The 15,504-nt window shown below is 33.8% G+C and overlaps 1 protein-coding gene across 2 annotated transcripts in view; it reads left to right on the forward strand.

Annotated features, from left to right (window-relative positions):
* Positions 1-15,002, forward strand: part of MON2 (MON2 regulator of endosome-to-Golgi trafficking) — a 65,571-nt gene extending 50,569 nt beyond the window's left edge. The window contains exons 27-35 of one of the 2 annotated variants that reach the window (XM_088141772.1): positions 1,827-1,970; positions 2,457-2,474; positions 2,769-2,897; positions 3,978-4,168; positions 7,090-7,150; positions 7,461-7,584; positions 9,096-9,303; positions 11,572-11,654; positions 13,305-15,002. In XM_088141772.1, the coding sequence (XP_087997898.1) occupies positions 1,827-1,970; positions 2,457-2,474; positions 2,769-2,897; positions 3,978-4,168; positions 7,090-7,150; positions 7,461-7,584; positions 9,096-9,303; positions 11,572-11,654; positions 13,305-13,468 (1,122 nt within the window). In that variant the 3' untranslated portion in view covers positions 13,469-15,002. The remainder of the gene's footprint in view (positions 1-1,826; positions 1,971-2,456; positions 2,475-2,768; positions 2,898-3,977; positions 4,169-7,089; positions 7,151-7,460; positions 7,585-9,095; positions 9,304-11,571; positions 11,655-13,304) is intronic. The other variant, XM_088141773.1, reaches the window with a different exon arrangement.
* Positions 15,003-15,504: the final 502 nt, after the last annotated feature.

The raw sequence follows: 15,504 nt of genomic DNA on the forward strand, positions 1-15,504 counted from the left end.
ATTTAGATTACACTAATTCCTACTTTCTGGCATGTGTTTTATGCCCTTTCATTCATAATTGTAAACCTTTACTTCCATATATGTACCCATTCTACCCCACAAGATCAGACCATATTCATTTGGCTATATTACATAATTCCCTTTTCTCTTAATGGCACAAACACACAATATATCTATTTTTCTTTCTCTCATTTCATTAATTCATGCTCTTTACCATTTACTTTTCTTATCATTCAAGTCACAATTATTCATCTATCATAGTCATTCTCAAATGGGTCTGTAGACCTCTTGTTACTTATAATAGCTTCAGTTATCTGAGGTTTTCACATAAGCTTTTTTGTAAAATAAAAAAAGGCAAAGCCTTAGTTGTCCATGCCACATGCTACTTGCTCTGCTAATCATAAGAAGAGTACCGATCAAGTTTGGTGTATTTTGGCAGGAAGATAATCAATGCTCAATTTTCCCCTGTAACTCACACTATGCTACACAAGCTAGGATCATTCATTCATTCATTCATTCATTTATTTTATATATATATATAATTAAATTTCAGAAAGATTAAAATACAAAAAAGAAAAAAGAAAAGAAACATCAGAAAAGAAAAAGCATATAAAAATAAAAGTAACTTCCAACTTTCTGTGGTACAGGTATAAATGTGAAATACATTCACCTCTTACTCTAATATCTAAAGATTTACATAGTAAAATCATTTTTAATCTAACATTAAAAAAGGCCATAGAATCACTGTATTTCAACAAAACATATTAGTACAAGGTATTTCTATAGACAAGCTAGGATCTTTGAATTAGAGATTACCTCACAAGCCACCACACTTTTCTTGCATACCACCAACTAGGAGATAAATGTACTGACAAACTCTCAATACAGTATAGACAGGTTATTTAATATTAACTTAGTTACTATTTAAGTGAAATAATTCTCTTTTAAAAAATTGTTTAATCATCCATTTGTCTCTTCGGGTAGTTGCAGAAGTTGAAGTGATAGCTGTCTGAAGCATTCCATTAAGTTAGTGGGAATATTCTTACTGTAAAGTAACTTTTTAGTTGACGTCAGATTGCAATATTGCCTAAAATGGGTCAGATCACGTGAGCAGGCATACAATTCAAACCAGGTTTTGACTTTCAATTAACGTCATCGTCATCAGAGTTTTCCTTCCAAATGTTTTCTGCTTTAGTAATTATTTTGGTATCATGCACCACCACTACTACTATAGAACTTTGGTTGCATCCTTTCCACAATCTAGGTAACTCAGGGACACAATTGCCCTGAATTATCAACTGATTTTTCTTCTTAATTTCTTGCAATTTGAGGGAAAAAAATACCGTGTCCATCATTGCATCTGATCTGCATTTTCCACTGTACTGTTGTATCTAAGTAAATCAATGTTACCAATAGAAGAGAATATGTGTAGCTCAGGGTTGAACTGTGGAGTCCTTGGAGTTCTCTGAGCTTGGTTGTTTTCTTGCAAACGTTTTGTTACCTGGCTAGGTAACATCTTCAGTGCACTGCTTCAGTGCATTGTAAATCAATGTTAGCTAATCTGAGAGTTTCTGTGATTTCTGAAATGTTGCCATTCTAATTAATGTATTAATTAATGTATTATAAAGTTTAGAGGTTAAGTAATTGCCCATTGAGTACTGTGTCACAGTTCAGCAGACTAGACTGCTTTATCAATGCAGCATATTTTGTAGGTGTGGTAGTAGAGTTCATGGAACTTTCTCATGCTTGAGAATCCTAATGCCTACAGCATTTCACTTTCCTTAAATGTTTTCTAGAAAATTAAATTTTTTAATTTTTTTTTTTAGGCCATATGTGTAGGTTCAGAAAACATGCAAGTAATGTATCCTGCTATCTTTGATCAGTTGTTAGCTTTTGTTGAATTTTCCTGTAAACCACCGCAATATGGACAGCTAGAAACAAAACACATTGCCAATGCAAAATACAATCAGGTGAGATATTTTAATGGTTCTGCTGTTAAGAGCTTAGATTGAAAATATGCTTAGCTTTGCATGAATTTATAAATATCATCATGGAACTGAGTTTGGGCAATATTTATATTACCAGCTAATTCAATAAATATGTAGATACCTGTATTTCAATTCTTTTCTCTTCTTTTTTTTCTTGTCACTTTCCTACTCTGATATTTAAATTCTAATAATAAAAATTAGAAAATAAACAAAATAATTTATATCTTAACAAATTTCGTTTAACTAACTTTGCATTCCCTTTTGCATATGAAATCATATATTTTGTTTTCTTTTCAATAATTTATTTTATGAAACTGAAACTTAATGCTAGTGCTCTGAATGCATTTGCACTACTAATAATACTCAACGAGGAGAATGAGACATCGGAATGTTGATAGGTAATATGTATATAAATATATTAATTTTTCCTTATTCTGTTTATTATGCCACACAATGGAATCACTATAGATACAACTGTTTGCACCGGTGAGTTAAAATTCTTTAAAGATCATGCTTAGTGTTCTTGCTTCATAAACTGCAATATTGCACGTGCTTAAAACTGTCTTTGATTCAAAATGTGATTGCCAGTTCAAAGTTCTATAATATGTGTGGGACTGGGAATGTCTTCTAAAACTTTTTTCATGGATCAGATATTTTTCTTTTTGGAATCTTCAAAAAATGTGCATGCAACCAAACTAGGCCTATTTATTTTCTTTTATAAAGTTTGTTTCTTTGAACATATTGACATCCTAGTACTATTTTTTTATTTATTTATTTTAGGCAGAATGGGTAGCACTGAATTATGTACCATTTGCAGAAAGGTCTTTAGAAGTTGTGGTAGATCTGTACCAAAAGACAGCTTGTCACAAAGCTGTGGTAAATGAAAGAGTCCTTCAGAATATTATCAAGGTAAATATTTATATAGATTTTAAGATTACTCTTTAAAATGAGCTGCATTGCTGTTTCCGAGTCTGAGGTTAGGTTGTGAAACTTGTATGAAACCCTAAGAGTGACTTTGTTTATTTTTGCAGTTACAAGATTATTGTAAAAATTACTGCCCATATCTTTTTTATTATTATTATTTTGGCAACTATCAGTGTGGATCACATTTAGTTATTTGTTCATAACCCCTTACTGATGGCAAGTATTGTCATACAGAGGATTTGAAGATATAGTAATCAAAAACAACATGTCTTGTTTTGAAATTATTAGTTTAATTACCTTTCATGGGGAACGAAATAAAATCTTCAGTCAGGTGGCATATAAAGAATAATGAGTGTTGCAATTCAGAATTCATTCATTTGAGTATTTCTTTTATCTGTGATACATACTATATAGAAATGGACTGACCAAATTGTTAAGATGTCTTAAGTCTTTTTACTCTTTTATAAAGCTGAGGTGAGGTGACATAAAAGCCCACTCACGCACACAACTGACAAGTTTAATGTGAAGTATATTCTTTCTCTTAGTAATTTTTATGTTTAAAAATGAATCTGTAATCTGTCAACATAGAGAACCACATGAAAGAGAAGTCATGGACACTATAACTGTTATTTCTTGGTATGTGGTTGCTAGTTATTCAGATCCCCCCTTCTAACTTTGGAGGTATTTCCCAGTGCACAGCTGCACAGTGCACTGCTGCATAGTGGACAACTAGCAGTTTGTCTACCATATTTAGGGAATACCTGAAAAATAGTATTTGAAATGTCCACATGTATAAATCAGTGAAACTATATGTATTGAATGGCATGTTCATTCAGTTGAGTTGGCTTCCTATCAGTAGTTTTCAGAAGCAACATGAAATGCCTTAAAAAATTCCCCAGGTTTCACTCATTCCCATGAATGCTGTATGTTGTGACTTCTCATCCTTTATATCCATCCTATACATTTAATTCAAGCTAAAGCTACAGGTTGTTTTCCTTCTTGCCTGTTAGTGGGATTTAATGTTTGTCTTACTGAAACTGATGTAAATATAATTTATTTTGGCAGACACTGAGGATGCCTCTTAGTTTGAAGTATGCTTGTCCTTCAGAAAGCACATGGAAACTGGCAGTTTCTTCACTCCTAAAAGTTCTCTCAATTGGGTTACCAGTTGCAAGACAGCATGCTTCCTCTGGAAAATTTGACAGTATGTGGCCAGAGTTAGCCAACACTTTTGAAAACTTTTTGTTCACTAAAAGGTAAAGTGTAACTGTTTAGTTGTGGGGGAATGTAGGCAGAATGAAGTTCAAGTAATTTGAAATAGAATACATTTATTATTTATAAACTGATCTTATAATTTGAAATGTACCTTTGCATTAAATAATGACAGCAATATTTGGAGCAATTGTTTTTGGCTTGTTTTTAATCAGTCATAGCTGTCTTTTCATCCTATTACATTATATTAAAATCACTAAGTAAGAGAGGGGTCATCACTCTAACCCATTATTTATGCCAATCTCTAATAAACCTCTTACCACAGTACTGTAGTTAAACTTGACTTCCTACCTGAGGGCCTTTCCCCCCTCGATGCTGTCAGAAAGCTATAAGACTTACTAGATGACTTCCCGTATATGCAAATTACAGACATATAGTCTTTTGCCACAAAAAGTACTAAAAAGGGGCTATGTTGCTCAATAAAAAACATATTATAGATGTGGAACACCAAACTGATCTAGGCAGAGCTCCTAAACCTCCAGCAGACCAGTGCATAAGGTACTTTCTAAAAATTGCCTCATACCTCACAGAATTGGTCTACTCAGAGCATAGGAGAGCCTTTATCCTGACAAGGTATGATGCCCTTCCTTCAACAGTGCTAAAAGGGAGATACAAAAATAATCTCCTGTCCAAAACGGTTGTGCCTTTGTGGGGATAGAGAGGTAGAAAGAATTGAGCATCCGCTACTTGCTTGATAATACTATAACCACGGACAAAGTATCTCTGTTACACCACAAATAGTGGATTTGCCAGATTGTTCCACACATTTCTATGCATCTTTCCTATTATCTGACAAGAATTCCACCATTGATGTATAAAGAACCAAAATTTTGTGTGGTGGCATGTAAGATCAGGAGGATGTTGGTTCCTCTAAAATGTTACCAATAAGTGTTCTTTTTTCCTCAGACAGTTCCCCCCCCCTTCCTCCTAGGCTCCTTTGTAATAATTTTTTGGGAATAGTTAATTGCTTCTTTCACACATGCTTTTTATTTCTGCCCAGGATTTTTAAATTCATTTTTTATGAACTGATACTTTCTTGTTTTACATATTGTCTAGTATATTTTATATAGGTTAATTTTGTAATGCTTCTAGTTTTATCTTTTTTCATCTATTTTATCTCTATTCAGGATTATTTTGCAAATTATATATTCTTATAGCTTTGACTTTTTATTTTATTTTGGTTATTAGTACCACGGCAGTTTTAACTATACCCTGATTGGTTTTGTATGTTTTCCCCTTTTCATCATGTGATTTAAAAAAAAACTTTTTATATTATTATTCTGTGGTGATCTTTGGCCATAGGTTTTAACCCGCTTCTTAAAATATTAGCCAATAATATCACTGCAAATACATTTATTATTCAGTTTAATATGATTTACTCTAGAGTAAATATGCATAAAATAGTTTTGTGAATTGTAAATTAATTTCACAGTGGGAATCTCATAGTGCATTTCAACTTGCCGAATTTGTGAAAGTTGTAAGATATTATTTTAACAATTTTAGCTTGCAAGTATTATATAACTGAAATTATTCACTATGATTTATAATTCTACATGTTGTACAAAATCAAGGTGAACTACCTACCTATATGTGCGCACACATAGTTTTTCAAAGATTTTTGAGAACCTTTCAACTTGATACTGTATTGAGAAGACAGACAAAAATTTTATTCACAGTCTGATTCCAGTACCATGCTACCAATGTTTCCTTCACACAAAATTAGTTAAAAGAGCACCATAATGCTTGTGCACTGAAATTAAGAATCATAAAATAATATTTGAGAGGAACTGTGGCCCTTCTGTCTCCCTTTATACAGTAATTTACATAGTGGTTCTATCTTGCTACTGCAGAGTTTTGATACAAGAGCCAGTATGAAATATCCAGAATCTTGATATGGAAGCCCTGTTTCTTTGTTTTCTTTTCTTTTCTTTTTGCTTTGGGAAACTGATATATTTTTAAAAACATATTTCCTTCATGTTACAAGTAGTGGAAGAGAAATTATTTATATCAACTCCATGTATAAGTTCCTGGGCCATGTCTGTGGAATACCCAAGGACCAGGACCAATTCATGGAAACATGATTCAGAGAGGTCAGGGTTTATGGAGCTTTTGCAGAGATAGAAGGCTTCCAGGATATGATGTAGGATGCCCTCTTCCAATTAGGTGGGCTGGTGAAATATGTTGTACTGGGAAGTAGGAGCGGGTAGAAAAAGAAGGTACTGAAAAGATGGCTGGCCCAGCCAGTGAAATATGCCATGCTGGGACATTGGCAATAGTAGCTGAGAGGATCAAAGGGCAGACAAGTCTATGTGATAGGCAGCGCTTTGGAGCTGCTGAGAAGAGATGACTTATAACAACTTTACATTATTCAACCCATAAGAATCACTCTTGGATACCTGCAAATTTATTTTCATCAGAACCCAGAACGATAAAGATACTTCAGATTTTGTTCCTACTAAATTGGAGCCTATCCATAAAGGTTTGGTTGAACTTCCAGAATGCCATGTGTTTGTATCAGGTTTGAATCAAAACACATTTTTCTGTTTCATGCACATCCCTAATTGTTAATTCAGCATTCAGAAGTATGAAAAGAATGTGATTACTTAATTTAGATTGTTTATCATGGCTTTTTTCTCATCTACTTACTGTATTTCTCAGGGTAGGAGCTGATCATTGAAGGAGCTTCACCACTGACTCACAAATGAGTCTCAGTCTCAGTTCTCCATTTATAAAACAAGAATATAATGAATTAGTTATGGACTGTAAATTTTTGATATACTATGAAGCCTAATTAAAATCATCTTCACATAGAAATATTTACTATGGTGAAGGTACTGCATCTTCAGTAGTTTCTCAAAATGGTTTTCCAATCCCTTAATTAAGGCTATTTTTAATTGTTTTTCAGTTCACCTCCAGATAATCTTTCTATTCAAGAATTTCAGAGAAATGAAAGTATTGATGTTGAAGTGAGTATATGTTTCTTAGCATCCAAAAACATAAGCCTCATTTTTGCATAACAAAATATTTTATATTGGTGCAAAATATATATTATAATAATTGCTAAATTTGTGTAACAGTATAGATTTCGCTATATTAATCCTGTTAGCCTATTTGCATAAGACTTGTACCTACATACTAAAAAAAGTGCCCAGCATACTCCAATTTGTTGACATCAATCATTCAGTAATTTCATTTAATTTTACAGTTTGTGCTTTAATCTTGTTATGAGCATTTGCTAAATTAATATTTCAAAACTCTGTCTTTCATTTGTTATAGGTGGTACAGCTCATCAGTACAGAGATACTGCCATACGCTAATTTTATTCCCAAGGAATTTGTTGGTCAGATTATGACTATGCTTAATAAAGGTTCAATACATTCTCAGTCCTCTTCATTTACAGGTATGTCAATCAAAAGATAGCAGAATATAAAAAAATATATACAGGCACAGCAAAAATTGAATGGAAGTTATTTAGTATGTGCAATAGTAGTGTGCAGCATTCAGATATGAAGCAGGTGAGGGTGTGCTTTGAATTTGGCATGGGCTGAGTTGTAGCTCTAGGCTTAATTTCGTTATTTTAAAGACATAATTTTAGCTATTCTTAGAAGTTTTCTTTTCTTTGTTTTAATGTTTGTATTATTATATTTTAAGTTGCTCATATCTTAGTATATTATGACCTGTGATTGCAACAACATGGACATCCTCTTTCTAATTGTAGTTATTTGGGCTCAGAAAGGTATGTGTTTGAGTTAAGGAGGCATTAAGAAGGTGGCTAACATGTACTCACATAGCTCCTTAAAAATGTGCCTTTTCCTATGCTCATGTAGCAGCCATGTTTTAAAAAATCCATTCTCAATCCCAAGAGTTTTAGTTGCTTTTCTTAAAAATTAAATTTTAGAAATATATATTTCTACTTGTAGATTAAACTTAAGAAATGGAGAATTGAGCAGGCCCTTTATCCATAGAGTAACAAGTCTGACAGTACAGTTACTAAATACTCTGTGTACTTTTTACTCAACAAACATACAGGTAGTCCTCAACTTACCACCATTTGTTTAGCGATCACTCAAAGTTATGACAGTGCTGGAAAAGTGACTTATGACTGGTCCTAGTACTTACGACCATCTCAGTGTCCCTGCGGTCGCATGATCAAAATTCAGATGCTTGGCAACCAGCATGTATTTACGACAGTTGCAGCATCCAGGGTCATGTGAAATTTATTTGTGACCTTCCCAGCCAGTTTCCAACAAGCAAAATCAATGGGGAACCGCATGATTCACTTAACAACCGTATGATTTGCTTAATGACCACATGATTCACTTAACAGCCATGACGATTCACTTAATGACCACCACAAAAAATGGAATAAAATCAGGTGTGATCATCTGATTCCTCACTTAACAACTGCACTACTTAACAACAAATGTTCCGGTTCCTATTATTGTCATAAGTTGAGGACTACCTGTATAGTGATATAGGTTTGATTAAATATGTACTTCTGTGTTGAATTATCTTTATTTCCTGAAAGAAGATAGGAAGGAAACTGATAGGATAAAGTCACATTTAAGTCTCACCATTATCACAGGAATTAGTTACATCTCATTTAATCTACTGATTTCAAAAGAACTTGATACCCAGCTAAGTTTCTTTGGAATGCTACCTGTTGAAAAGATGACTCTCTAGAATAGTTGAACAATTTAAGCTATTAAAAATGTAGATGTGATCAAAGTTGCCTAATTAGATTTACATTAATCCTTTCAGTATATATTTTTGTATACTATCCCTGATATACTTTGCTCTGATTTATTTTCAGTATGGATATTTTGTCTTTCTTTAACTGCCCTACTATTCATTCCACTAATTACTTTTAAAATAAATTCTTAAGACAAGGATGGTTTTTGATTTTGACAGAGGCAGAAATAGATATTCGTATGAGAGAGGAATTTTCCAAGATGTGTTTTGAAACACTGCTTCAGTTTTCATTCAGTAACAAAGTAACAACTCCTCAAGAAGGCTACATTTCACGAATGGCACTTTCTGTTCTATTAAAACGATCTCAAGATGTGCTTTATCGTTACATAGAAGATGAAAGACTAAGTGGCAAATGTCCACTTCCACGGTATGTTCAGTAGCTTTGCATTCCTTTTCTTACTAAAGCCATTTATTTACTGCCACTCATTTGTGATCAGCTATTTAATTTTAGACCCTAGACTTAATGGTCATCTAGGGTCCTTTTGGACAAACTTGTATTACCCAATAATGAAATGATTTGCCAACGCTGGTTTTAAAGAAAGAAATATTTTCAGTATATACCATCATGATTATAACAATAAAATAGACTTTGCTACCACTGGTAAATAAATGTACTTGACAATAGGAAGCACACAAAGAATTTCATATTTTTAAAATAAACATAATAAAAAAAAGAACATCTGTAATCTTGCACATACCTTCCCAGCTCCCCTCTGGCTATAAATGTTCTAAAAGAAAAGAAGGGAAGAATGTTATAGCAAACAGCAGATTGTTCCAGCTCTTTCTGTCGAGCCCTGAACTTGAAGTTCTGCCTTAGTTGCACTATTGAGCTCTGTAAGCCTTTGTTGTTCCTGGGATTCCAAACAATGCCTACCAGCACTTCGATTTATATAAAAGCCCTGTAGATAAAAGATGGCTGTGACTGTGAGTTGGACAGTTATAGCATTTGCTATTATATATTTTAATTATCATATATAATATCCCAAACATAAAGTTAATGTTGGGTTAGATTACCTTGTTCTATTGATTAGTTCAGCCATTATAATTTTCTAGTTTACAATACAGTGGAACCTCGAGTTACGAATTTAATCCGTTCTGTGACTCTGTTTGCAACTCGAATTGGTTGCAGCACGAGGAAAATTTTCCCATAAGGTTCAATGTAATTACCATTAATCCGTTCCGGTGTCTGCGGACCACGCGTCAGAGGCGGAAAAACGGCCGCGGACCACGTGGAACGGGCGGAAAAATGGCCGCGGACCACATGAAACGGGCGTAAAAATGCCGCGAACCACGTGGAATGGGCGGAAAATAGCCGCGGACCACATGGAATGGGCAGAAAATGGCCGTGGATCCGGTTTGTAAGTTGAGGCGAGTTCACAAGTTGAGGTAAATTTTTGGGGCCGGAGCTGGTCGTATCTCGAAAAATTCATAAGTAGGGGCGTTCGTAACTAGAGGTACCACTGTACTAAGAATTAATAAGTTCTATTTTAATATAAAAAGATTTAGAATTTCTGGCAAAAAAAAATGAAGTGTTTTGTAGTAACAGTAAACAATAAAGCTAGAACAATCTCTTTTTTTCTTGCTCTAGCATTACATTAAAAAAGTATTACTCCAATAAGTATTCACCTAGGAAATAGTTCTGTATAATATTTGGCTGAAGTTTTTTTTTTTTAGCTAAACAAGTTTTAATTTGATTTACCTAAAATTAGAAGTTAGAAAAAGAGAGAGATGCTTAAATCTGTGAATTATGCTAATGTTCCTACAAGACGTGTTGACAAGAAATCACATACACAGTAATGCTTAGATTATACATTTTGAAATTAATGTAGGCAGCTATCCAAAGAGTATCCATTTGCATCCCCCCCTCACCTTGGACAGTAGATTCCTAGGCTCTAACAGAAACTGTTTTTGAAATGCCTATACTGTAGTTTAAAAATGAAGTATCACAGGGATTTCTTTATTAAGATAGGGCAGCCTGAAAACTCTGTAAAGCAAAAAAAAACAAACAACCCAACAACAACCCCTTGCTGCATATTTCTTTACATAGCCAGAGTACAAAATTTCTAGAAACAAATGGAACCTGCAAAATCTCACTCTTCCTTATCCCACCCCACCCCAGGTTTCTATATTTGTCCCTCAAGACACATGGCTGAGCATGCTAAGAATGCCTTGCACTGTTTGTGTAGGCAAGGAAGGAAGGTTGCCCTTTAGGTTTTTTCCCCCAAATAACTTTAGTAGTTCTGCAAAGCTTGGGTTCTCCCTTCTCCCCAGCATACTTATGTCTCACCATTATTTCTCAGCAAGCTTGTTTTGACTATATCCAGTGGACAGACACTTGCTCAAGTAGTTGTTATTACACACAATGAAAACACAACCATACTTGGCTAGTCTTATTTTCCACTGTTTTATTGAAGATTCTTTAATTGGATTCTCTGAAATGACCAATATTCTGAAAATAAATCAAATAATACATTGTGAAAAGTATAAATAAAATATAAGTTTTTGTTTTAATTGAAGTGCAGTTAGCGATGTCAAGAAATGACAAAAATGTCATTTACAAAATCAAAGTAATCAGATATTAATTATAACTTTCTAGAATTTTAAGTTCACATCTTATTTTTTATTCCTTTTCTAGGCAACAAGTTACAGAAATAATATTTGTTTTAAAAGCTGTCAGTACTCTCATAGACTCTCTTAAAAAAACTCAGCCAGAAAATGGTAAGTAATATGTTCTTATGGGATATGACCTATTATTGAGCGTTACCTTTTATTAATTATAATCTTGTAACATAAAAATAAAGACTGTTAAATTTGGCTTTGATAGTGTAGGTCTGACAGTAAAGTTTCATGATTAGTCATAAATTGCAGTTATTAAGAAGTAAATGCTTTAGAATTTATATTTATTCAGGTGAGCAATCCTGTTGCAGTATATATCTACTGTGAGCTTTTGGAAGATTAAACTATTTATTCTAAGTAATTCAGGAGAGACTAGGATATTATTTTAAATATTTCTAAGATGAAATTTTAAAATATACCCTCTTATGTTATTTTTTTTTTAAATTAAAAAAACATTTAGTGACCGATAATAATCATACTCATTCCAGAATTGGCACATGAATAAACTTTGTGGGACTTAAATGCAGATATACTACTTAAAGTGCTTTTGAGCTGCTTCTGTTATTGAACATGCATGAAAGTTATAAATGTCAGTTTTAGGTGTCCTGAAATAAATTAAACACAAAATGCTTTACATTTCAGTCTTAGTACCCTTTGAATCATTTTTCCATAAAGATAATGTACTTTTTGAAATTGTCTCTCAATTTATTTTACCCTTAACCTCCAATTCTGCACAATCTTGTTTTTCTGATAGCATTAACTGATGCCAAATCTTTTAAAAGCTTTTTTTTTTCAAATGACACCATGCTTTTACCTGAAATACTAGAAATAGATTGTTTCATCTGTTCTTAAACTGTAAATATTCTATTTATTTTCCATATAACAAAAACATTAATGACCATTCACTGATGAATGTTCTTTGGTGAACAGCAGGTCTTAAGGCAGTTCACTGGAGGCTGGTCTTGCACAGTTGAACTATGATCAAGGGAGAATGGGAACTCAAAACTGTTACTGATGGGCATGTGGGTCAGTAGGCAAGCACATGGCTGCTGAAACCCTAGCAGACAGAGTGCTAGGAACAGCAGGCTGTTCAGCATTTTTTGGAGATGTTTGTTTCTGGGCAAGCAATCTCATGCTAAGGAAGGAATCCCCATGCCTTCCTCACTGCCTTTCATAGCTTGTTTGTCCATCCATCCTATCTCAGAGTTGAAAAAGACTATTGTGATAGTTCCACATTCTGAATTTTCTTATTCCTTGAAAATATAAACTTTAATTTAGGTTCCTAATAGAGAAAGAGAAAATCAAAGGACAGAATGACGCCTTTGATTTCCTTTAGTTGCCAGAGCCATTGCCATGAGTGGCATTTCAAAAACAGGTTTCTGTAGAATTTAATCTCAGGGAGTTCTGCCATATAAGATGCATTCACACATATATATAGAGCCAAGATGCAAATGCCCAAATGTTCACTAGTTCCCATCAGATATCTAGGGGAACCAGGAGTATGTTCACTGGAAGAACAAGAGCTGATAGTTGATAGGCCTTTCATCAAGATAGGCCTTCCATCAACCGTAATCTCTAGCAATTCTTGTTTCATTATCTTGACCAATCTTACAGTTAAGAATTGCAAGAAATATAAAGGACTAAGAAGACCTCCAAACTAACCTTTCCCCAAATTTAAACAATATTTATACTTTTATTTTTGTGGTAATGAAAAGAGTTCTAAAAATGTCATAAATTTACTTATTGTTACAGTTGATGATAACACATGGGCACAGGTTATTGCTCTGTACCCAACGTTAGTAGAGTGTATCACCTGCTCATCTTCAGAAGTCTGCTCTGCTCTCAAAGAGGCATTAGTGCCCTTTAAGGACTTCATGCATCCACCAGTATCCAAGGTACAGAATGGAGAGTCATGACCAAATTTTAACACTTTTTAAAGAAAAATGCATCTATTACAAAAATGTTTATTATGACTTGACACATCCCTAATAAATCTCATGACTTGTACTTGGTAAGCTGCACTGACTGCCTCTAAACTGTACTAACCAGAACTCTGTGATTCATATCAAGCTCGCATCTGAATCTGAGGAGTGGGGGGTAAGAAGTGCAAGCCTTTGACTGAGAAGAATCCATTTTAAAGTACAGTACTTGCTACAGTATCTTGAAGTGGTGATTGAAAAGTGGACTTATGTATAGCTTGTTGTGGATGACTTAATGATGTAATTAAGGAAAAAAACTTTGATTTATTGAATTTATTAGGCAGGTGTTTTACACCCTTTTTTTCAAGTACAAACTGTACTAAAATTTTATGCAAGATGGTACTGTAACATTCCATATTATCTGTAACCAGCCTTTGTAAACAAAGGGAAGATGTATTTGTGTGTATAATAAATCGTACAGTTCTGTAAAAAAAAATTGCATTTATTATTTAAATTATTTTTAAATGTTGATAATGTTTAAGGCTTGAAAATATATTTATTATGAATATTAAGTTGTATGCATTTTTACTTAATAAGCGCATTCATATCTGAGCATACAGGGTTTTTTGTTTTCTTTTTTGGCATATTTGAATGCATATTATCTGTGGCCAATGAATAATAATTTTACTAACAGGTCATGTGAATAAAGATAGTGGCAAACAGTCTGTGAGCTGCTATGTTAAATTAATCTGCATAGGCAGAACATTGCTGTGTAGCACTCAAAACACTACCATACCTCATTTCACGAAGTAATTCTTTTACTGTTAGCCCTTTCGTGCTACACTTTTTAAAAATCTTATATTTGAAATGTATGTGTGTTTTGTTTCTTTGTTTTGGTCCTAAACAGCTTTGAAAACCATTATTTAATTACTACTAAAGATAATTTCAAGTATCAGCAATATTTTACTGTATGTCATTGCCATTGTTTCAATTATCTTAACTGCTTTGTTTTGTAACATCTTTTCAAACTGAAGAAAAACTGTTCTCTTTGAGTACGCTGTGTGTGTGTGATACAAAGAAAGAAGTGTATTTTTGAAGATAGTTTAGAGATACAGTAAATTGTCAAAGTATAATTGTTGTTTCCCTTTACTTACAGTCCAGTACCATGGGGTTACTTTTTATAAAAAAAAATTTGTCATAACAATTGTCCTATTAATATTACTGTATATACATTTTAATAGATATTATTTGATATCCTAATCATATCACTTCAATTGCTTGGCCTGCTTGAGACAGTAACTATTTCAAGCCATACAGATATTTTAAGTCATTTATTTTCATAAGCCTCTGGATATTGTCACAAATACTGCATAAGTAGGTACATTTATAAGACAGAGCTCTGTTCTTTTTTTCTCTTAAGAATTTCAGTGAAGAAGGCAAAGATGTACAGGTGAAACTCGAAAAATTAGAATATTGTGCAAATGTTCATTTATGTCAGTAAGGCAACTCAAAAGGTGAAACCAATATATGAGATAGACGCATTACATGCAAAGCGAGATATGTCAAGCTTACTTTGGTATAATTGTGATGATTATGGCATACAGCTTATGAAAACCCCAAATTCACAATCTCAGAAAATTAGAATATTACATGACATCAATAACACAAGGATTGGAAATAGAACAATATCGGACCTCTGCAAAGTATAAGCATGCATATGTACTCAGTACTTGGTTTGGGCCCCTTTTGCAGCAATGACTGCCGCAATGCGGCGTGGCATGGATGCTACCAGCCTGTGGCACTGCTGAGGTGTTATGGAAGACCAGGATGCTTCAATAGCGCCCTTCAGCTCCGCTGCATTGTTCGGTCTCATGTCCCTCATCTTTCTCTTGGCAATGCCCCATAGATTCTCTATGGGATTCAGGTCAGGTGAGTTTGCTGCCCAATCAAGCACAGTAATCCCATGGTCACTGAACCAGGTTTTGGTACTTTTGGCAGTGTGGGCAGGTGCCAAGTCCTGCTGGAAAATGAAG

Source organism: Python bivittatus, unplaced genomic scaffold (genome assembly GCF_059951505.1).
Source record: "Python bivittatus isolate LINGU-HERP-01145 unplaced genomic scaffold, Pbiv_v1 ctg000330_np1212, whole genome shotgun sequence".
Taxonomy (NCBI): Eukaryota; Metazoa; Chordata; class Lepidosauria; order Squamata; family Pythonidae; genus Python; species Python bivittatus.